Source organism: Anser brachyrhynchus (assembly GCF_964034855.1).
Source record: "Anser brachyrhynchus genome assembly, chromosome: 3".
In the NCBI taxonomy this organism is placed as follows: Eukaryota; Metazoa; Chordata; class Aves; order Anseriformes; family Anatidae; genus Anser; species Anser brachyrhynchus.
In genome coordinates this window covers 100,976,859-100,998,915 of record NC_137696.1, presented here as the reverse complement: position 1 = coordinate 100,998,915, position 22,057 = coordinate 100,976,859, and the positions used below count along the sequence as shown (strand labels likewise).

Below are 22,057 nucleotides of genomic sequence, written 5' to 3'. Positions count from 1 at the left end.
AGTCAATGATATATAGCCCTGCATATCAGATAGGAAAATGAAGGTGAAATGTAATCTAAGTATAATTTCCAGTCATCTGGAGAACATATTAGTTACAGGTAAATGAAGCCAGGAGGAAAGAGACACTCCTTTAACACCATGTGCTCATTCTTCACGTTTTGATTTTAGAAGCTTAAAGTATAGAACTAAGATATTGGACCGTGTATATTCTGCATAAGAAACCTTTACTACAAACTTTCTTACTCACAAAAGAATTTACCCAACATTTCATAATGATGGATACATAGCTGTGGCTTTATTTCCAGTATCTTTTTTTTTTTTATCTTGGGCAAATAAAACAGTTTATAACATGTCTGACTAATGATTAACAAATACAGAGCCTTCATAAAATATTGTAGTCTGCAGTTTTCTGTTCAGATTTGTTTCTGAATAGTAAGTGGAGGTATTGCATCTGCAGTAAATGGATATTTGCTGATAAAAGTCAAGCACAGAGAGACTTAAAAAAGGTGTCTAGAGGTGGAAGAATGTGGCTCAAAAGTAAGATCTTGCTCTTATATTGCATTGCAAGTGAAGTCTGGATGGCAAAGCAGCTTGACTCTAGAAGAAATTTGCCCCGGGGACTTTACTCTGTTGAAGATGGTGGTTCTTCAGGGTGGGACAGGCTGAAAAGGAGTCTGTATCAAGGAAAGTCCTGCAGGATACGAGGCTGCTGCACAGGAAGAAACGATGACTGCAGCTTTACCATTGCCTCCAGAGCAGCTATATGTTACTGTGACCAGTTCTGTGCCACAGGTCCTCCTGGCCCTGTGGACTGTTGTGCTGACTACTGGGATGTCTGTGACAACACTGTTGAGCCCACCAGGTCAGATGAGCCTTGGCCACCTCCAACATCAGGTAGGTATAGAGAAAAGACCCAGTTGGTATTACTGTACCACAAGAAAAATATAGTTGGAAGTAAAATTGCTGATTAATCTTTAAAGTGTGTACATCCTGAAAACGTTCCTACAGACATAGTGGACAAAGACATTGTTTATAAAGCTGAAATAAGAATTATGCTTCCTGTTATTTCTTTGCCTCTAGGGATACATTTCTAGAGTTGGCTCGATTGTATCTCTGTTGGCCAGAACCTCTGTTTCACCTGTAACTTTTCTAGAGATAACCTCATCAGTTTGAAATTAATGTGATCTCATCAATCTCAGCTTCACAGATTAACACAAGATGAACAGAAAGATCTAAATTTTGTACCCATCAGTACAAACAGATCATTCTGAAAACTGATGATTATCCTAAATGGTACTGCTCTGAGGTATTCTGTAATGGCTTAGATCCACCAGAGCTCTCCTCTGGGACACCACTTTTCTTGCAGCATCTCAGTGCAGGATTAGCTGAAGGGATGTAATTAGAACAAGGATTTCTGACTGGCATATTGTCCTTTTATAGTTTCTTGCTGCTTAGCTTGTAGTGGAAGTTCCTCCAAAACTAATCTTAGTCTATTGTCTTTAGAACTAAAGATTGAAAAAAAAAAAAAAAAAGAAAAACCACAAAAACAAACAAACAAAACCCACAAATATGTACAAGCAGCATTTACAAATGGTTTCTGTGGAGGGCAAATCTCTGCTGGTGATACAGTTTTAGAATTGTAATTTTAAGACTATAGCTTCTTGCTAGGACAAATTTATCTGAAAACGTAAAGACTACCAAACTTGCAAAAGCCTAAAATCAACAAGAATACTACCATGGCTTTTAAAAATTAACTGTTCCTATGAGATATCTCTGCTGTTTGTACTCTAGCACTCAGACCACAAGCTCTTCATGAGCCTGTGCTCTTAAGCCAGGCACACAGCCAAAATCTGATAGGTGGGAGTAACAAAAATGCCAAACGCTGCAAAACAAGCTTGATTCTCCAAAGTGTTTCTAATCCTCTGAAAGAATGTTTTATGATTTATGTAAATAAAGACATTTGTTCCATACTTATTTAGGATGCACTGTTGCATATTATTTCCAACAGATTGGGGGGTTGCTGTCATAAGCTCTGTGTAAGCCCTGAGCACTGTTTCTGCTCCAGAGCTGACAGCCTTGGGATAAGGTTTTGCAGACTGCTTAATGGAGGGGAATCACTACAAAACCTGCAGCATTTTGCCATATGGGTCCTGTGACAGGCCTACCTCTGAAAGGTAAAAATGTAACAGAAGTTTTAGGTAACGGAATAAGTGACAGGTAATATTTGTACTGTTTTTCTCAATCCAACTTTTGCATGTGTGTTCACTGTTTTGTAACTCCTGGGTTATACAAGCCTGACATAGGTGGCAATGCTATTTAATCTATTCAAGCACATTTATTCATTCTATATGTGAGCTGCTATCTTATTTAATTTATATCTCACATCAAAAGATGCTGATGTTTTTCTGGTACAGAAAGTGTTTCATTGATGGAAAGTATGTATTTTTCTAAAAATCTGTTTATTGGATATTTGTTATAGAAGTAGTTTAAAGGGTTAAAGGAGAATAACAAAGCAGGCAAAATACAGCAGGTAAAAATATCAGTCAAGAAGGAACTTTCTAGAACTGAAATGACTGTGGGACAGGGAGCAAAGAATGAAATTGGAAGGAAAAAATGAAGAAACAAAAAAGACTGAGTGTCAGAAGATTAAGCAAACTATGAAGCATTTTTAGAAATGCCATAAGTATATTGGCTAACTTTTAATAACTGAGACTGCTTCTGCCTTTGGCTAAGAATTATTTAAGAACTACCAGACCACATACACCAAAGTACATTTCACCTTGAAGATTTTGATCTTTTGGCTGCCTGTGGTTTTGCTTTCAGTGCTTTCTGAGTCATATTGCTTTAAATAAACCAATAAACTTCAGTACTTTACAAGGGATAGAACGAAATGCAATAAAACTGCACAGTGCTGTGTTTCTGCATCCCAGCGCAGTGACTTGGTGCACAACAGTAGTGAGCTATTTTGTACACCCTAAGTGTCTGTCTGCATCATGCTGAGGACTCCAGATGTAAATGTGTGGAACTGCTTTGACTTTGTCTTTATGAACCCAGCATTCAGTATGTTTCAATGGCTTTCTTGTGCCATTTCACAAGAAGCTGTATATACTCATTCCTCTTTCACCTGTCCTAGACACTGAATAGAAGTTCTGGATTTGTTGTTATTGTTCTTATGAGAATTTTTAGAGTTTTATTTATAGAATACATTTATTATTTATTCTTTTTGTTTCAATTACTCTGATGGTACAAAAAGCGTTATCTAACTCAGTACACTAAATCTCACACTGGTAGTGGTATAAAAGGGATGCCTACAGAGTTTGCTAATTGATTTTACACTACACAGTCAGGATCTGGCCTACAAGTGTGTACATCTGGACACATTTCACTTAGAAGACTACTTACAACAGAGGTGGGGCAAATGAGGTGAGAATTATAGGAACTCAGGAACATTGAACCAGGAAGGAAGTCCTGGTTTATCAAGTCCTCTTCATTCCTACCATGATCTTCACACCATACAGTCCCATGAAGTCATCAGGCTGCATCTTAAAATGAATTAATTTCCCACATATTTCTCACTATATTTCCCACTATATATTTCCCACTATATTAATATTCCAGCCTAATATACTCATGGCCAGATAAACTACCTCTGTTCTTATGCAACCAGTGTCTTTTAGCTTAGACATCTCTACTCTGACACTGATATCTTAGACAAATTTACAGACAGCACTCCTGGCCTTTCAAGTCTTAATTTGGATAGGCTAATGAAACTGTTCTTAATCTTCTATTCCTTAAGCATGTATTTTTTGAAAGCTTCTTCTATACTTGTTCAGGCTTGCATTTTTTTCTCAGGCATGGGTTGTGAAGGCTGCTAGCAGAGCTCATATGAAGCTTCATCCTGTCTCTGAGACCACTGCTTTAATACTTCCTTCCCTTGCTATATTTTAAATAACTTGCTCTATGCCTCCTTCCAGCTACTGTCTGATGTTGGCACTGGGGCACACTATGATAAACTGTGACACTTAAGTAATTTGCCTTGGATATTCTCTGAAAAATGTCTCAATTCCTAGCAGAAATTGAATTAGAGCAGACACTTTGGGCCTCAGACTGCTTGGGCGAAATCACCTATGTCTGCACTAGTTAATGTAGTCTGCTGTATGGCTAACAGGGCAAAATAGGCATTTATAATTAACTAATTGGTTCTAGTCCACTTCTGCACTTTGGTATGAAGTTCTCTCCTGTCAGTAAAGGAGGTCTACGTTGCTGAGGAGTGAATGTGTATGGACTCTACTCCTCGTTGTGAGATGGAGAATAACTTTCCTTATGCTTGAAAAGAAAAAAGCATGGTATAATGCTAATGCAAGTCAACACTTTATTCATATAAAATATGAATAAAGAGGCTAAAGGTTCTTGAAAATGGAGGAGAAAAAAAAAAAAAAGTTTGGAGTTCCTTGCTCCAACTCCTTCACTGGGGGAAGAAACATAATCCCTTTAGGATTATGACCTTTAGGATCACCAGTGTCTGTAGAGAAAGCATGACAAAAGGCTGGAAAACAGAGCCCCATATGATAACTATTCTATATTTATTATAGATTTGATTCAAAGCCCACTGCAGGCATTCTGGATCTTTCTTTTAGTCTTGGAAGTTAAGTACACTGAATAATATGTTTATGTGGAAGATCTTATAACACACGCAAGGTCTTTTCTCAGTGAATTATTATCAAAAAAAGATATATACATAGGAGGAGTGTTGTATTTAAAAATAATTGCTCTCTTTTTTTTTTTTTCAAAAATGAATTAAACTCTGCCAAGAAAAGATAACATAATACAATACCTGTTTTGAAACAGGTATTATTTTTAAAAAAATCGGTAACTCGAAAACTGAATTCTATTTTAATTACCTATCCAAAATGATCTTTATTAAAATGTATTGTTTTATTACTAGAAAATAATTTGATTTGTGTTGTTGTTTATATCTAAGATAATCACTTTTCAGTGAGTGTTTTGAATCTGTTGTTGATTTTGTTTGGTATGAATAATAATGTAAATGGGAAAAAAATAAAATTCACCAAACTACCTTCATTACTGGGAAAAAAATGGAAATAGTTGTTTTCTTTCACCTAAATAAAGTATACTGCATACAACCTATTAATTCAATCGTAACAAAATTTTTGAATTAATTCAGTTCAAGAAAATTATTTTTTTCACACATCTATATGTTATGTTGGCAGGTTGTTATAAAGATGGCCGATATTATGGAGAAGGAACAATAATTAAAGACAACTGCAATTCATGGTAATGTTTCAGAGAAGAGCAAATTGAATTTAATTTAGTATATGTCATGAAACAGGAATTACGTTAGTGAGCATCCCTAAATTCATATTAAATGTAATCAAATCACAATGGTTGGAAGAGTAATTCTGTATTAAGATGTCATAGAATTAAACTACAGCCAACATAGAAGAATAGCAAGAGGTCAATGGGTTTTCTAATCAAGACATAAAACCAAGAGTATTAAAGTCTCCTCCCCACTGGCCTAGTTCTGTCCCTGTTCAATCTGCTGACTCTGACATGAGTGGAAATGGTTTTGGCATAGACCTAGACATTGACATGAATACAGAGAAAACCAATATCATTAAAATTTTGGGGAATATTTTTATAACGTTTTGCTCTGGCACAAGAGATGAACACTTTTGTAAGGGGGAGGATATATAATTTATGTAGGAAATGGAAGAACTGTTTGAACATCCCATTCCCCACCTTGGGACATCTGCATGGAGCAGGCAGGATGCTCTGCTGCTGGCCCTGGCAGTCAGCTGCCCCAGCTCTACCTGCTTTTCCTCTCCAAAAGCTGGCTCCATACCTCCAAACCCAGGGCAGCCCAGTGGGCTCCGGTGGCATCCACCTGCCTTGAACTTGTCCCAGGGTCTTTGGAGCAAAGTATCTGCAGCCATGTAGCTCCTTTCTGGTTCTCCAGAGTTAAAGATAAACTCTTTCTCTCTCTCTCTCTCTCTTTTTCTTTTTTTTTTCTTTTTTTTTTCTTTTTTTTTTCTTTTTTTTTTTTTTCTAGTGAGGCTTGGCCTTACAAAGATGGAAGCAAATTTTTTCAAAGATGATGTTTTCCACAAGCTGTAAACCTTCCCACCTCATTCCAATTAGGATTCATTAGGTACTGAAGTGACACTAAGTAAAATTGTGTTTTTGTAATTACTGTGACATTTATAGTTTAGGTTCCCCCCCTCCCTTCTGCTGTAAAAGTGCATATATTTCTTTTGACAATTTATTTTCTGCTCAATGATATTCTTGCCCTTTCAGCAAATGCTTCCAAAGTAACTGGAAATGTTCAAATGAAGTATGTCTTGTTCGCCCAGACTTGATTCAGAACATCAATTCTGGAAATTATGGGTGAGAATACTTTTATTTTAAGGTTTTGTTGTCATCTACTTTATTGCTTATAGTATGTAAGTGCAAATTACAAGTTATATGCTTCTCTCTGTCTTTTCCTTCCCCAGTTACATCCCATGAATATGATAGTAAAAGTGCATCTGTAAAACTTTTCTAAATCTCTGGCAGATTATAGAATTTTAAGTGGAAAGATACTGGAAGTCTCATGCTAGTAAGAGCTAATATTGTACACACCTATCTAAGACACTCTCCAAAATTCATATGATTTTATTTATTTATTTTTTTCCTCACAAAATGGTCTTTAGATCATCTTCCCTGATTCTTCACTTCAATGCTTAGGATAGATTTTTTTTTTAATTATTTTTTTTTTTTGGTGCCTACCCTCAAGAATATCATTCTACATACCAGGACTCTAAGTAGTGTTGGAAGAGGAGAGAATGGGCCAGATAAGGACCAAGACATCAGAACTTTGTGAGGTCCAGTGTTTTTCTTGTTACCAGTTCTTGTTCCCTGTAGTGCAGAAGGGCACCCTGGTATCAGAGCAGTGCCTTGGGAGCCTGCTGGTAATTTACAGACAGAGATATAGTGATTGCCTCCCTAGCAGCTGAGGTGCTAAATTCACCAATGAAACCTACACAGGTGCACAGATTTCAAGCTGTCACTCTGTACTAGAACATGTTGTACTTCATGGGAGAGATTCAAACCAATTGAGTTAGGACAGACAATTAAGTCAGGCATCTGGAGCCTGATAACCACAGAGTGCCTTAGTCCACCTGAGATATGACCCAGCTTCTTCAGGTGTCCATATTCTCCATTGATTACAGGCAGACCAAGAGTGATGAGGCTTCTCATTTAGGCAGCATGAATCTCACCTGTTTTCCTCATATACAAGCAAGAAAGAAATTAATGAAGAGAATGCTCTCTCCTGTGGCTCAGTCCTTCTCCAGTAATACATACAATTTCAGTTTGTTCAAAAAGTGTGTAAACGTAAGGTTTTTTTATGTTGTGCATATGGTTTTCAGGGTTAGTGCTAGATTCTGAGGCTAATCTACCTTCCTCAGGTAGAGTAGGGAGGGAATAATTAAAAAATGTTTCTTTTTCTGAATATTAATGTAAAACTGAGGCAGAACAGCTGGGCTTTCTGTGTGGTTCAGCAGTGTCTCACAAACACTGCTGGTGCGCCAGAGCTTGAAGTCAAAATAACCCACTATGTGAAGCTATTAGTTCTCTGTTGGCATCTGGTCTGAAGCATAATGTGAGCACAACTTCAAGACAACTGTAATTGCTTTTATTGAGCACCTTATTTTCTAGTGCTTCTCTGAAGCATTGCATGCTCATCTGCTGCAGGCTGACACAATGCTGACCTCAGATCATCACTTTTCATATCCTGCTGTGTTGCTCTAGTCTAAATTTATCTGTAGTGAAAACCCTGTACTAAAGATTGTCTCATGCACATCTAATAGAATGTCTCAAAACATAATTTGAAACATTTATTTCTGGATGTTATTTTTAGTCGTGCTCTTATAAAGAAGGAGCAAGGTATTAGTATGAGCAATATCTCAAATGTGGCTTTGTTTGCTTGTTTTCTGTCTGTGAGGAAGATGGAAAGCTGACAACTATAGTCAATTCTGGGGAATGACACTGGAAGAAGGCTTCAAAAAGCGGCTGGGCACATTACCTCCATCTCATTCTTTGCTGAATATGCAAGAAACTCCAGTAAGTATCAGGTGATTTATTTATTTTTTTAATATATTCATTATTGGAATAAATATAAGATTATGATTGAGGTATTTAACGCTAAATGCTTCCATGTTGTATATGAAACTCCCAGAAACTTCCAGAAACTCTCCTAGCCACAGAGATAGTCTGCTAGCCATAGTCATACCTATTGACATTCAGCAAGGAGGAGCAAAATAAAATGGTATCAATTGGGAAGCTGTGCACCATTATTCACATATCAGTGTTAGAGTTATAGAATGGCTTGGGTTGGAAGGGACCTTAAAGACCACCTACTTCTAATGTCCCTGCCATGGGCAGGGACACCTCCCACCAGACCAGGTTGCCCAAAGGCCCATCCAGCCTGGCCTTGAGCACCTCCAGGGATGGGGCATCCACAGCTTCTCTGGGCAGCCTGTGCCAGGGCCTCACCACCCGCTGAGTGAAGAACTTCCTCCTTATATCTCATCTAAACCTACCCTCTCTCAGTTTAAAGCTGTTACCCTTTGTCCTATCACTACACTCCCTAATAAAGTGTCCCTCTCCAGCTTCTGCTACCTTTTTGGTACTGGAAGGCTGCTATAAGGTCTCCCTGGAGCCCTCTCTTCTCTTGGTTAAATAAGCCCAGCTTCTCAGCCCTTCTTCATAGGGAAGGTTCTTGAGCCCTTTGATCATCCTTGTGGCCCTCTTCTGGACTCAGTCCAACTGCTCCATGCCCTTGTGCTGGGGGCTCCAGAGCTGAATGCCGCACTCCAGGAGGGGTCTCACAAGAGCAGAGTGTAAGGGGAACAATCACCTCCCTCGATCTGGTAGCTATGCTTCTTTCAATGCAGCCCAGAATACAGTAGGCTTTCTTTTATGTCCAGCCTATTGCATCTTTGTTATTAAGCTTCCTGTAGCTTCTTTGACAGCTGCACTACTTATGGCCTTTGTTCTGCCTGAAACATTTCTCAGGCACGTGTTGTCTAACTGCTCTCTTTTTACAAAATCTGTGAGCCACAACCCAAATATCTTTGGCCATGCCAGAAACCCTAGGAGCCTGAATGCATTCTTCTCCAGAAATCCAGCTCCATGAATTTTTCCATGTAACCCTCAGAAAGTCATAGATGTTGCTGGAAGCACATGCTTTGCACAGGAGTCTAAGAAATCTTTCTATTTACTTACAAAAGCTAAAAACATAAAATAATAATCTCTGTATGTCTTTCCCAGCTTCTGGAGAATTCTCTTTTTACAAAAAAATTATTCTGAATTGTACAGGAGCCCATCGTCTACCTATGGTTTCTCTTCAGAAGTATTAAAACTTCCTTGTTCCTACCCTAGGGGTTTCTGTCTTGGATTGTTTTGATTTAAAAATGTTTTTCTCTGAAACTTCCTGTGAAGCTCCAAAGCTCCCTGATCCTGTCCTCTTCTACAGTTTTCAAGAAGAACATCAGATCTTAAGTGTCATTATTCTGCCTCAGGAAATTTTCAATCTGCCACATTTTAATACTTCCCAGAAATGTAAGAAAACATGCTTTTATTCCCTTAAGCCAAACTTTAATCACTGTATTAGGTGATTCCATGTGAATCAGCAGTTATCAGGACCTAAATGCCCACTGTGTAAAGATGTGATAAATCATCTCTTCATAGCTGGCCCAATATCTACTGTCATTGAATGATCCAGAAAGCTCGTAGCATGGATCAGGCTCACCAGAGGTAGAGACAAATTCTTCCAATTGGCAGACCAACAGTAGTCATGGAGATAACTCCCAGGCACTTTTTAAGATATGTGTCTTCCTAGATTTTCAGATAAACTTGCTTTGGCTTTCCCTTCCATCAATAATTTTCTGTAACTGATATTTTGTGAAGCATACAAACGCATTTACAAACACGTAAGTGATAAAAAAAAAAAAAAGTGAGTTTTTATTAAAGTGTTTCCATTAAGCTTCTGCATCCAGGTGACAGCTCAGAAATGTGTAAAAATCTATAAATGATGAGAAATTCAGAAATGATGATTTTTAAATATATTTTTTTTTCAGAGGTTTTCTTCAAACTTTAATGGCTTGGCCTTCAAGTGACTTTGTTGAGTACTAATTTACCTGCAGGCCAAGGTACTACTTACTGTGGATAAAATAGGCACTATGATTATTACTGTCTTTCCCATTTTGCTAGTGTGAAAACTGTGAGTCACTTGCCCAAAGTCACATAGTTAGTCGATAAAAATGGTACAATTAGTGTTTGGGAGCTTTTGGCTCTATCTAGTGTTGATCTGATTAAAAGCTGCTGGCTTTGCTAATGGAGAAAGAAAACCATAGTTATCTATTCATTAAATACAACATTTTCTGACTTGAAATGAAAGCCATTTCTTCAGCATGCTAATGGTCTACTATCTTGAATATAAATTACAGCATTTGGTAACTAAGGGGCTGCTGTTTCCTTTTGTGTTTTAGGGATTCTTGAGAAAACCATTTTCGCGTAGAAGGAGCTCTTTACTCAATTTTGTACGACGAAAAAAAAAGATTCAAGAATGCAAAGCCCTTCTGTGTTAATCACTTTATCTACATCAGATTCTTAGTTCTTAGCAGTGTTTTGTCGTGGAGTAAAGGTTTTTTAGTTGTTTCATTGACTTGACATGTTCAGCTACAAATTTGGTTTCATAATATTACTCTGTGATAGAGCTACTTTCAATCTTAGGGAAAACACAGAATTCTTGAAGTTACTTACAAAGCTTTTAAAAATTCTGTTATTGTCTTTACAAAGCCCTGTGATGTCCACACCCCCTTCTTATTTTTTATATTAAAAATAATTTAACATTAAAAAAAAATCCCTCAGGAAAACAAACAAAAAACTATTTTTACATTTGTAAATTCAGTAACCTTTTTTTATCTGATGGGCCATCTAACATTTCTGAAGTCATAGGTGAAATCTGAGTATTCTTCTATATCTCCTTACCTTTCCATTTTGGCCAGACTGCTAGCTTCACTGCATAGAATACATATGAAGGTTTAAAAATGGTTTGCCAGTCATTTTTCTGATTGCTTTGTACTGTCTAATGGTGGTTTATGGAGCATACATTGAGAAACAATTGTCTAGACTTACCATTTATCACAGAACAGCAGTACTTCTCAATATCAGGGTAGCAATTTCTCAGACAAAAACTAATGTTTCTGGCTACAGGACAATCTTGCATTTTGAAATGACAAGGCTGAGGGTTAATAAGGGATTTGCTCTGGGATTTACAATTTGAGGCTATTAAATACTTTGGCAGTAGTTTAGGAATATATAAATTAACACATTGGCTTGGACCAAAGGTCTATTTATTTATTTATTTTTTTCAACTACCTCATTTGGACTGTAAATGGTCATTGCTCAGGCAGGCATGCTAAGCAAAATTTGCCAACTTTTATTTGTCTACTTGTTGATAGTGAGCAGGTTTATCAAATAAATGAAACGCTCTTTATCTGCAATTTTGCCAGTACGATTCATCTTCAAAGTAAATCTTGTGCTTGTGCTTGTTCATTAATAATTAACTTAATGAAAATTTAGCAAGATCTTTAACTTAGCAGTTATTTTGTGCATGACGTTTGTGGTTGCAAGTCTCATATTTCCAACAAGCTTTTGAAGGAAGCAGGCTTTCGAAAGCAATTAATGAAAATATTGAGATTAAAATCTTAGCAAGATTAAGATTACTGGTTTGTTATGTGTGAAGGTAAAACTTTCAGAAGAACATAAGTGACATACGAGATTGCAATATACTTTTAAAATGACTAATGGTATTTAGGACTCACAGCCTACATCTAAAGTGGTAAACCTCAGGCACTTCAGAGTTATTGGATCTGGGTGTAGGTACAGACTGTATCATTCTGTCTGCAAGTGCTGTATACCAGTCTAATATCAGATAAAGACCTGATGTACAAGCTTCCTTTTTTCTTTCTCACACATTTCTTCTCAACTATTGGTTTTATGTGGGAAGGAAATCCAGGTGTACAAGCTGGATGGAGATGTTGCTGTTTCCCAATACAAGCCACAAATTTATCTGTACGCAGCCAAAGTGGTAAAGTTCAGTTGCCAAAGAGTCCTGAGATAGCTTGAAAGAACTGGGCACAAATATGCAAATCATCTTAGAAAAAGGTACTTAGTCTTGTAAGTCACACAAGCAATTTAGAATAATAGTGCAGCAAGGACACACCGAATTAGAAGACTAAGGATAAGTAAACCAAAATAAAATAAAGGATTTTGATCAGGATAGAAGATTTTGTACTTCTGGGTGTGAGCCTGCAAAGAAACAACGGTAAATGTTATGTTTGGGAACAGATTATCATATTTCGTATGCTGTATATTCCTCTGGAACAGATGTTACAACCAATTGTTTGAGACAAACTGCTACTGGATGGACCAATCCTGTAGTTTTGTATAGCCATTCCTATTTCCCTGTGCAGCAGAAGCAATCAGTCCATAAAGTTAAACAATTTAAAAAAATAGGTCAGTGATTTTGATATGTCAAACATAGAGCAGATTATTAGCAGTTGTACCAGATGGTTCTTGCGTATGTGGATATTTGTTCAAAGCGTGGAGGACATAAATTAAAGCTGAGGGATGAAGATGCCAAAAATGGCTGTCCAAATGGCTTTACTGAGCAGGCCATGAATTCTCATCAGCTCAACATCAGATTGCAAACCAGAACGGAAATCACGGCTTTTCATTCTGGAATGAAAGTAAGTGCTGGAAATCGAAAAAGCTCTGTGTAAAAAGTGAATTAATGATACACTCTACTGATTCCCTACTAGTAACTGGAATTTTCTATTGCCAGCCATGTGGAAATATGTAAAGCATGTCAAGGAGAATAGGGTAGCAGGTACCTGACTTCACTACTGTTTGCAGCAGGCGGCTTTTTCTTCCAAAAATGCCAGCTGGGCCATAATTGACATGTTTCATAGGGAAGTGTTGCTTGAAATAAAAATCAGAGGAAAACTGGACAGGTTATTCAGGTTGGCAGCTGTGCAGCTCAGCTTTCCAGCTCAGACAGGGCAGTGCCAGAAGCCTCTGGCTCTCAAGGCAGCTTCAGCACACAGACAGGGTGGTTGCCACGTGGATGCTTGGCGAGCCACAGCTGCCGATGTTTTAGGTTTCCTCAAATCAAACATTAAGAATTTTTAAAACAAAATGAGGGAGATATTGAAGGCAAAAGTAGGAAATGAAGCATATACAGATCTCCTACATTTTGTTTTAGGGAAGTTCACCTCCGGAAGGAAAATTTCCTGAGTTTTTTGCAGCCACTTATGCATGGCCTGAGTGGATTCATGATCCTTTGGATCAACGAAATTGTGGAGCATCCTGGGCTTTTTCAACTGCAAGTAATATTCATGTTTTTACCTCCATATTAAAATATAATTCTAGGTTACATGTGTAATGAAAATGTACAGTGATTAGTAATGATGTAATTTCATTTAGCAATGAAAATTTCCACTTTCTGTTAACTTTTTATCAGCAAATAGTAATGTTTAAAATTGCTACACCTCTCCCTCTAATATGTCCCAAAGACAAAGAAACCAATACAAGCGGTAGGGATTTTTCTTTGCTTTTCATAAGTTTCTGTATCGTATGAAAATTTTTGATGACAGAAAGTAGCAAATGAATTGACTAGTAAAGTTTATCATAAATGGTGGAGTAACTTTAAACAAATCTGCATTCTTTGCTTGCACAACTGCATGCTTGACTTGAATGCTTAAAACAGGAAGGCATCATTATATATATATATTTTTTCATATCTGTGCATTTGCCATTGCCTAACCCTTGCTATTCAAGTACATTAGGTGCAATCTTTTTGATGATTTTATGAGAAGAAAACCCTGAAATTGGTCAGATATTTGTGGAAGAAATTATTTTCAAGGTTTATATATAAAAATATGTCAGTAATAAAATCATGTGTTACAACCTCTGGTTTTATGATAAATGGACATGAGTATTTGTGTCATTTTTCCCAAATAAAATATACTGATCAGTTACGTTCATTTATCTCATGCTGCAATAAATCTCAGTACCTATTAAGATATCTAAAGATGGAGAAAAAAATATTAAAATAAATCCTTATTACTTGATCTGGCCAGTGGGTCCTCATGGGTGAAGATTTCTTATTTAAATCACAACATTACAAAGAAGTCGTTTGATTTCACTTATAATTTAGTTAATTAATCTGCCTTTAAACCTCTGAATAAATATGTAAATACTTAGAATCGTGAATGCCTGATCTAGTTCAGACATCTAAGGTGACTATCTCAGAAGTAGTTTTGTGTGAATCCCATATTTATACATTAATATGAGCAATTCCAAATATTCTTTCAAAAAAAAAACCAATACATATTTTCAGTCTTGAATAGTCCTAAAGGAAGAAAAGGTAAAAAAGAAAGAAAAGGGACTTGGAAATTCAGCTTAAGAGATGTGGGGAGTATTTGTATCTTCTGCTGAAGATAGATGAATATGAATGTAGATGAATATTCATGTACAGACATAGAGATTATCAGACTATATTATCTAAAGGTCTCATCTGATGTTTATATTTAAGTTTTGATGATATTTGGTAAATCTATGGATTTATAAAATTACAGTGAAGTTGCTCACTGTGCTTTGCAGTTTCACAACTCTCTTAAGATTCTGACAGATAATATCCAAATTCTTTTGCAAAAATGTCTACAGACAGAAAATACTGATGTTATAATTTCAGTCACTCTTTCACAATAACTAGTAAAAAGCAGTGAGTAATTATTTGTTTCTAATAACACAAAATTTCTTTCAAAACAGGTGTTGCAGCAGATAGAATAGCAATTCATTCTGATGGTCAGATCACAGACAACCTTTCTGTTCAGAACTTGATTTCTTGTGATACCAAGAATCAGCATGGATGTAATGGTGGAAGTGTTGATGGTGCTTGGAGATATCTGAAAACACATGGGTAAATATTTTATCTGTTTAGTTTATCTGAACTTGACCCAGTCACTTAATTTACATGTGTGATAATGATGATTTCTGACCTTTCAAGATAGAAACATTTAGCTCTGTCTTAGGTCAGATTACCTGTGTCACCTCATCAGGACAGTCACTTTCTCTGGTTTACACCTTCTTTAAAACACCTTATTGAAGCCCAGGAGCTATGAATCATTCCCAAAGAGATAAATGAAGACTATTTTGAATTAGAAAGATAGGAGCTCTTGCTGAGAAAACTCTTAAACTACCCATCTCCTCTTCAAGACTTATTATATCTGGATGTTGTCTTTAGTTATAATACTATGGAGAAAAAAAGTAACTTCTCTAACAGCAAAAAAGCAAGAAAAGATTTTTTTATGTCTAGGAAAATACCATAAATGCACTCAAAACTTCTATAGTTATAGAGATACAGGCTTTTCATGTTAAACGACCTTGAGAAAGCAACCAGTTGCAAAAGACAATATTTTGAATATTTAAAAGGTTCAGACGTTGTCTTTATATAAAACAAATTGTAATCATACTGTATCAAGATTGTTTCAGAATGTAACACCGTAGCAAGGACTGTACCTGAATTTTTCTATCTTCGAGTTGGACTCAGCAAAATTAATAACCCTCAAACTCTACATGAACAGTTAGAAGCTTTTTGAAGTGACATGTAACAATTTATAGAATTACAGGATGACTTAGGTTGAAATGAACTTTTGGAGGTCACCTAGTCCACTGTCCTGCTCATGACTAACTCTGAAATTAGATTAGGTTGCTCAGGGCCATGTCCCCTGTCATGTCGTGAGTATCTCCAAGGATGGGGGTTCCACAGCCTTTCCTGCAATGTGTCTCTGGGTTTGATCATTCTTGCAGTAAAGAACTTTCTTCTTTTATCTAATCTGCATCTTTTTAGTAAAACTTGTGATCGATGCCTTTCATCTTTTCACTGTACCTCTTGAGTCTTGTTCTGTCTCTTCTGTGGCCTCTCCTTACGTAGCTGAAGACAATACTTAGAATACCTTTTAACATTCTCTTCTCCAGGCCGAACAAATTCATCTCCCTCAGCCTCTCCTTGTATAACACACGCTTCAGCCCCTTAAGCACCTTTGTGGTCCTCCACTGGACTTGACCAGCTTGTTGATGTCTTTACTGGGGATGCCATAAAAGAGCACAGTACTCTAGATGTAACCTTGCAAGTAACAGTTTGAGGGGGATAACCACTTTTCACTATGTCTTGGCAATGCTCTTGCTTAGCAAGATCAAAATCAGTATTGTGGGCCCACCTTTATCAGGAGTGCCCACTGCTAACCTAGGTTCAACTTACTGCCCATCAAGACCCCAGGTACTTTCCTGTAAAACTGCTTTCTCTAGAGGTGGTTCCCTGCCTGTACTGCTGCATGGACGGTTCTGGCTCAGTGGTAGGATGTGGCTTCAGTTTTTGCTGAACCTTATGAGGTTTCTGTCAGCTCATTTCTCCAAACTGTCAATGTCCCTGTGAATGGCAGCCCTGCCCTACTTTCCAGCATACCGACCACTCACCACTAATTTGGCATCCTCCACAAGCTTACTGAGCATTCACTATGTCCCACTGTTAAGGCTTTTAATATAGATGACACAATGTTGACTCCTGAGGAATGTCACTAGTAAAGAGCTACCAGTCACTTTAACAGTCAACCTTCTATCATGGCAGCCCAGTTCACTTATGGAAATTGTAAGCAACTCATCCAGTCCCTCTCCAGTTCAGCTAGAAAACACTGAAAAGGTTGCTAAAGTCAAGGTAAATTACATCATCTGTTTTTCTTATTCTCCATGGAGCTAGCAATTTCATCTCACCATCTCATCATGATGAGGCATGATTTGCTCTGGTAAGTCTGTGCCGTCTGTTCCCAGTCAAATCCTTGACCTTCATGTGCCTGGAAATGGCTTCTAGGAGGATATGCAATAACCAGATGTTATATACTCTATAATTAAATTCAGCTGTTTCTCACATTGTAAAAGTTATTTTTCTGTGCTTCCTGTTCCATACCATAATCTACTTCCCCTTGCTTTCATACACTCTCACCTTTTATTCTGTCTTTGATGTAGCTCATACCTGTAGATAGAGAGATCTCAGGCCTGCTGTCTGTCAACTTTTAATTTTAGTTTAAAAACAAACAAACAAACCATGAAAAGATCAGGAAAATGTCAGATGTGCTGCATCAGACGTCATAGTTGTCATGGCAGCATGGGGATCTAGGTGAAGACCAAAGCGCTGTCATTCACACAGTCACTAAGAATACGAAGTGATCATTCTGCTTGTCTTCAAATGCATTAAACAGGTGAACTATTTTTGATCTGACAAAGATCTCAGGGCTTCAACATTAAACTAGTTTTGACTAGTTTTGAGTGGCAGGCCCTTTAGGTAAGTGATTACTGTGGGAAGTAATGGATTCCACCCTGGTAAAGGCCTCTCAGCACCTCATTTAGGCAAAGGTTTCATTCATGAAGAAATGAAAGTTATAGCTTTATATTTTAAGTAACTCTTTTCTATATCTAGAAGAGCAGGCTCCTTTTAATCTGTAGCTCATGCTCTTTACAGAGTAAATATAACTCTTTCTCAATGAACTGTTTGCTTGCTTACCATGTTAAGGATGGGAGCAGAAGATTTGGTAGTGTAGATAAGATAAAAGATTCATTTTAATCAGTATTATCTCCACAACAGTTGGAGACAGCTATTTTTAGAGGGAAAGCCCTAAAGAATGAAGGAATCCTGCAGCCTCCTGGGTTTCTGCTCCCCCTGACTGTCATCCCTGTATGGGCATAACCACCATGAACCCGTAATAATAAGATTCTTCCTATACCAAGAAACTCTATCTTTTTTCACCTGAAGCAGTGTGATTAGTGACACAAAGCACTCTTCAGAGATAGTTTAGGCATACCAGAGTTAATATATTTCTATAAAGAAAGCAAGGCATGCTGAAGCTGTATGAGGCATTTTGCTATCTACCCAGCCATGTCTATACTCCAGATTTCAAAGTATGTGCACTATTGCTCATTCACTTGAGACATGACTTGCAGCTCATTCATCTGATTCACCAGTCTTGCAGCTGACTGAGCAAACAATTTGACAATTTGCAGAGCAGTTGTGGTGAGAACCATCAAGAACTTTTGAAGGCTATCTAGATATCTAAGAAATTTCTGCAGTCCAAGATCATCTTCTTAGCTGACCTTAGCTTTCTCATCCCTGTGGAGCCAGCTCCTACACATACAGCTTTGCTGCTCTTACAGAAGTTTGCCTGCCTTCCATGCTTACCCCCAGATTTTGCTTCACCATCAAAGTACCAAACATGAAAATATCTCTACTTACCCATTTTTATACACAATATTTCTAAATCCTGATTTTTATTCCTCAAGTTCAGATGATATTTCAAATCCTCCTCCAACTATTCTAGCCACAAATAAACACCTTAGATAGAAAGATAGAAAGAGTGAGGACAGATGCTGGAAGAGCACTAGAACGGTTATGCTGGGTCTAAGCAAGGGTCCTTCTAGTCCAATCTTCTCTCTCTGACAGTGGCCAAGAGCAAATGTTATCACATTTACCTGGAAAAAAAAAGTAAAAAATTTAATCCACTAATGCTGATGATTGAATCATTTTTATAGCTAAAACCCCACAACACTTTACTTTTGACTATGAAAAATTGGAATTTTATGGGATAAATTCCAAAGTGTTTTTTGAATGAGCCCAATTAAGTGGTGCTTGCTTCCTCACACTTTCAGGTAACTTTTATTTTATGAGCCAGTGTATTGCAATCTTTTTTTTTTTTTTTTTTTTTTTTCATTATCTCCATAGCTTGCAATAGGCAGAAAGCACATTGATTTTCTGTGTGGGCTTGTAAATTTTCACAGCAGGTGTTCAAAGCTGTTTTAAAGCTTCTGGCTTTCTGATTTCTGAAGTGTGCTTATCTCAAGTTTTTGATAGATTTTCAGGAAAATATAGTGCTGGCCTAAACTATTGCCAGTGAAGTCAAAGGAAGACTTCCATAAAGTTCAGTGAGGAGAGCTTTCAGAAAGGCTGAGCACCCAGTTAACAGTGAAATCTGCTGTAAGAGGAGCTGAATCACTGTCTAACTCTCTCCCTCTCTCTCTGTCTTCCCCCATTAATTAAAGAATAAATCTAATTATTAATAATTTTAGGCATCTCAATTACAAGCCATATTTTCATAGGAATCAATTAGGTTTGGAAGCTTTTTTTTTTTTTTTTTTAATCTGGTAATGGAAATTAAAGCTTACAGTCTTTATGAATGAGAAAGAAATATTTTACTTTCAGGAAGTAAATGGTTACACACTTGAATACAAATACTGCTTGTAATCAGGACCTGATCTGTTTCATAGCTTGGGCTCCTAGCGGTTGCAGGGTTTGATAGGGATGTTATTGTAATTAGGTTTGGCCAACTTGCAATTAACATAATCTAATATTTTAAACTATGTCCTCATTTCTCAATTCAGATATATATGCAATAAAAAAGGAAATATTTTGATAAAGCTAAACACATAAACATGACTAGATGAATTCACCAAGAATGTATGAGAACACCACAGGCTTATGATGCTTCTCCATGGATGTTGCTTGGTCCTAGTCCTAGTATTTATTTATATGCTTATATATATGTACACTTAAACCCATTAACATTTGTTTCTGTTTTTCTTCTATGACTCATGGCAAGGACTTCTCTGATCCACTTCCCTTAAAGGTTTTTAGTGTTTAATGTTGTACTGATGTTTCAGGATGTACAAACAGATGTTCTGGCAAGGAGTTAAAGGCAATCTTCATGTTAAATTATGTCAATCATGATGGCAAAAACTGTAGTTAGTGAAAGAATTCAAAAGTAACTGCTATTTCAGAATGAGTTGTCAAGTCTGTAATACTACACAGATCCAGAATGCCAGTTAATCATTTGCTTCACTTCTGTTACCATAAATGTAAGAGCCATCCATGCAGAATCTGTGACAACTCCAATGGGGTAATCAGACTGAAAGAAGGGGGAAAAAGATCCCCATCTCATGAATGCAGTTGTCCTCTGTTCTTTTCCATGGTGTTTCTAAGCACACTTACACTGGGTTGCAGTCACTTACTTCTGCTCTGCTTATGAGGGATTGTGTTCTAAGGGCTGTATTTACCCACCTTACCTGCTTTGCAGGCCTGACTGCACTCATCAGCAATGCTGTATTTCTCTTGGAATGCTATGATCAGTGGTGACTAGAGTAATTACATATATAGATACATTATATAAACATTATAAAAATATATATATGAAAACATACACATATATATAAAACAAAGTATTATTTCTACCCAGTGGAAGAAATAAAGTATAATACTTTTTAAAACAAACAACAACATCCTATGTACATGTAGCCTAAATACTTATCATTCCCCAGTTAAAATCTGGGGAATCAGACTATCTTCAGCCATTTCAGAAGGAATTAAAAGGACTTACCAGTAAGTAGGTTGAAGACCTAAACAATAACAGCCTGATTGCCCTTAGATGTGCAGTCTTTTTTTTTTTTGTAGGCAGAGTTACTGTTTTCTGCAACTCCTGAGTGTGTTGGTCTAGTTTGGGCAGAAACAATTTGCTAAGCAAAAAGACACTCCTCAGGGTCAATTGCTCTATAACCGAAGACTTAATGGGAAAATGCCAGAGTAGCTGAAGCATGAGTGTGCTCATCTTTTAAAATTCCTAATGACTAAGTAAACACAGGCAAATCTAATTATGCCTCAAACTGCATGGAAATGCAGTTTATTCTTTTTCAGATTCAGTAAGTTCAGTATAATTGTTGAGCTACTAAAATACATATCCTTTTCATAGGACTACACATTTCAAAATATTCTGTTTCAGTGAGCTACTTTATTCCATTCCTTAGAAGAGCCCTTCTGATATGCTTCCATGGCAACATCATAGAAGCGTGTATATTTTTTTAGAAACATATAGTGCTATAATGTAGAAAACCAAAAGGTCCCAAAATCTCATAAAAATATATAAAATAATGGTAGATTCTGGGTGCTTTTACTTAAATGTTTCATATTGTTAGTAAGTGTATTTTAAATATATGCTTTACTTGAATAAAGTGAAGCAAATAAAAAGGATGTTCAGTTAGTCAGACAGTCAAAATGGCTGAATATATCAGGATAAGCTACTGTATGAAGAAGCAGTTCATTATAATTAAGGTTTTGATGTATTGCCAAGGTAAAGAATTAAAACCTCTCCTTTCCTCTCCATGAAACTACCCCTTATTTTCATTACCAGTCTCCATTCTTGGATGCAATGGGGGTTCTTAACCCGTTCTTCAAAGCTCCTTTGATTTAGCACTTTGGAGATTTTCACATCCAAAATTAGCATGGGTTTAAACCTCAGGTGATTTATTGTAGCTCTTCCACAATCATTACTTTGACAGCATCAGCGTTAAATACCTTTGAGTCTTTGAAGCCTACAGCTAGAGGAGTGTCATCCAGAGGAATTTTTTCAGTTCAAAGATTTGTCTTTGATTGAGTTAGAACTATAAATTCATTTCACAGATTTTTCTATTGAACATTTCCTCCAAGATTCTTGCAGTAAATGGATATTTGTGATTTTGAAATCTTCATAACAATAGAAACTGTCCAATCATTACTGGACTTAATATTTAAAAAACATAATCTTTCTAGAATATACAAGTTTATTTAAAACTGTTAAAAATGAGTCATTTTCTATAACTAAACTCTAAAACCTTGAAATCAAAACCATTAATGCAGATTTATAGTGAGCAATATGAAAAAAATTAACTGTTGTATGTGTGAGCAAAAACTCAGCATTTGGAAAATGTTTTGATATAGATACTTTTCTAAGAAGTAGATAGGATGTGTTCAAGAGCTGCAGAGAGCAGACACATACTGCTGTTATATCACGGCACGGTCTGTCATTTCAGTTTCCTCAAAAGGGTCCAGCTGTCAATAACCAGAAACCTACAGAAG

The 22,057-nt window shown here is 36.8% G+C and overlaps 1 protein-coding gene across 1 annotated transcript in view; it reads left to right on the top strand.

Annotated features, from left to right (window-relative positions):
* The window catches only part of TINAG (tubulointerstitial nephritis antigen), a 48,553-nt gene continuing 26,496 nt past the window's right edge, over positions 1 to 22,057 (top strand). The window contains exons 1-6 of the mRNA XM_080586010.1: positions 1 to 894; positions 5,232 to 5,295; positions 6,316 to 6,405; positions 8,007 to 8,121; positions 13,331 to 13,454; positions 14,899 to 15,049. Of these exons, the coding sequence (XP_080442136.1) occupies positions 525 to 894; positions 5,232 to 5,295; positions 6,316 to 6,405; positions 8,007 to 8,121; positions 13,331 to 13,454; positions 14,899 to 15,049 (914 nt within the window). The 5' untranslated portion in view covers positions 1 to 524. The remainder of the gene's footprint in view (positions 895 to 5,231; positions 5,296 to 6,315; positions 6,406 to 8,006; positions 8,122 to 13,330; positions 13,455 to 14,898; positions 15,050 to 22,057) is intronic.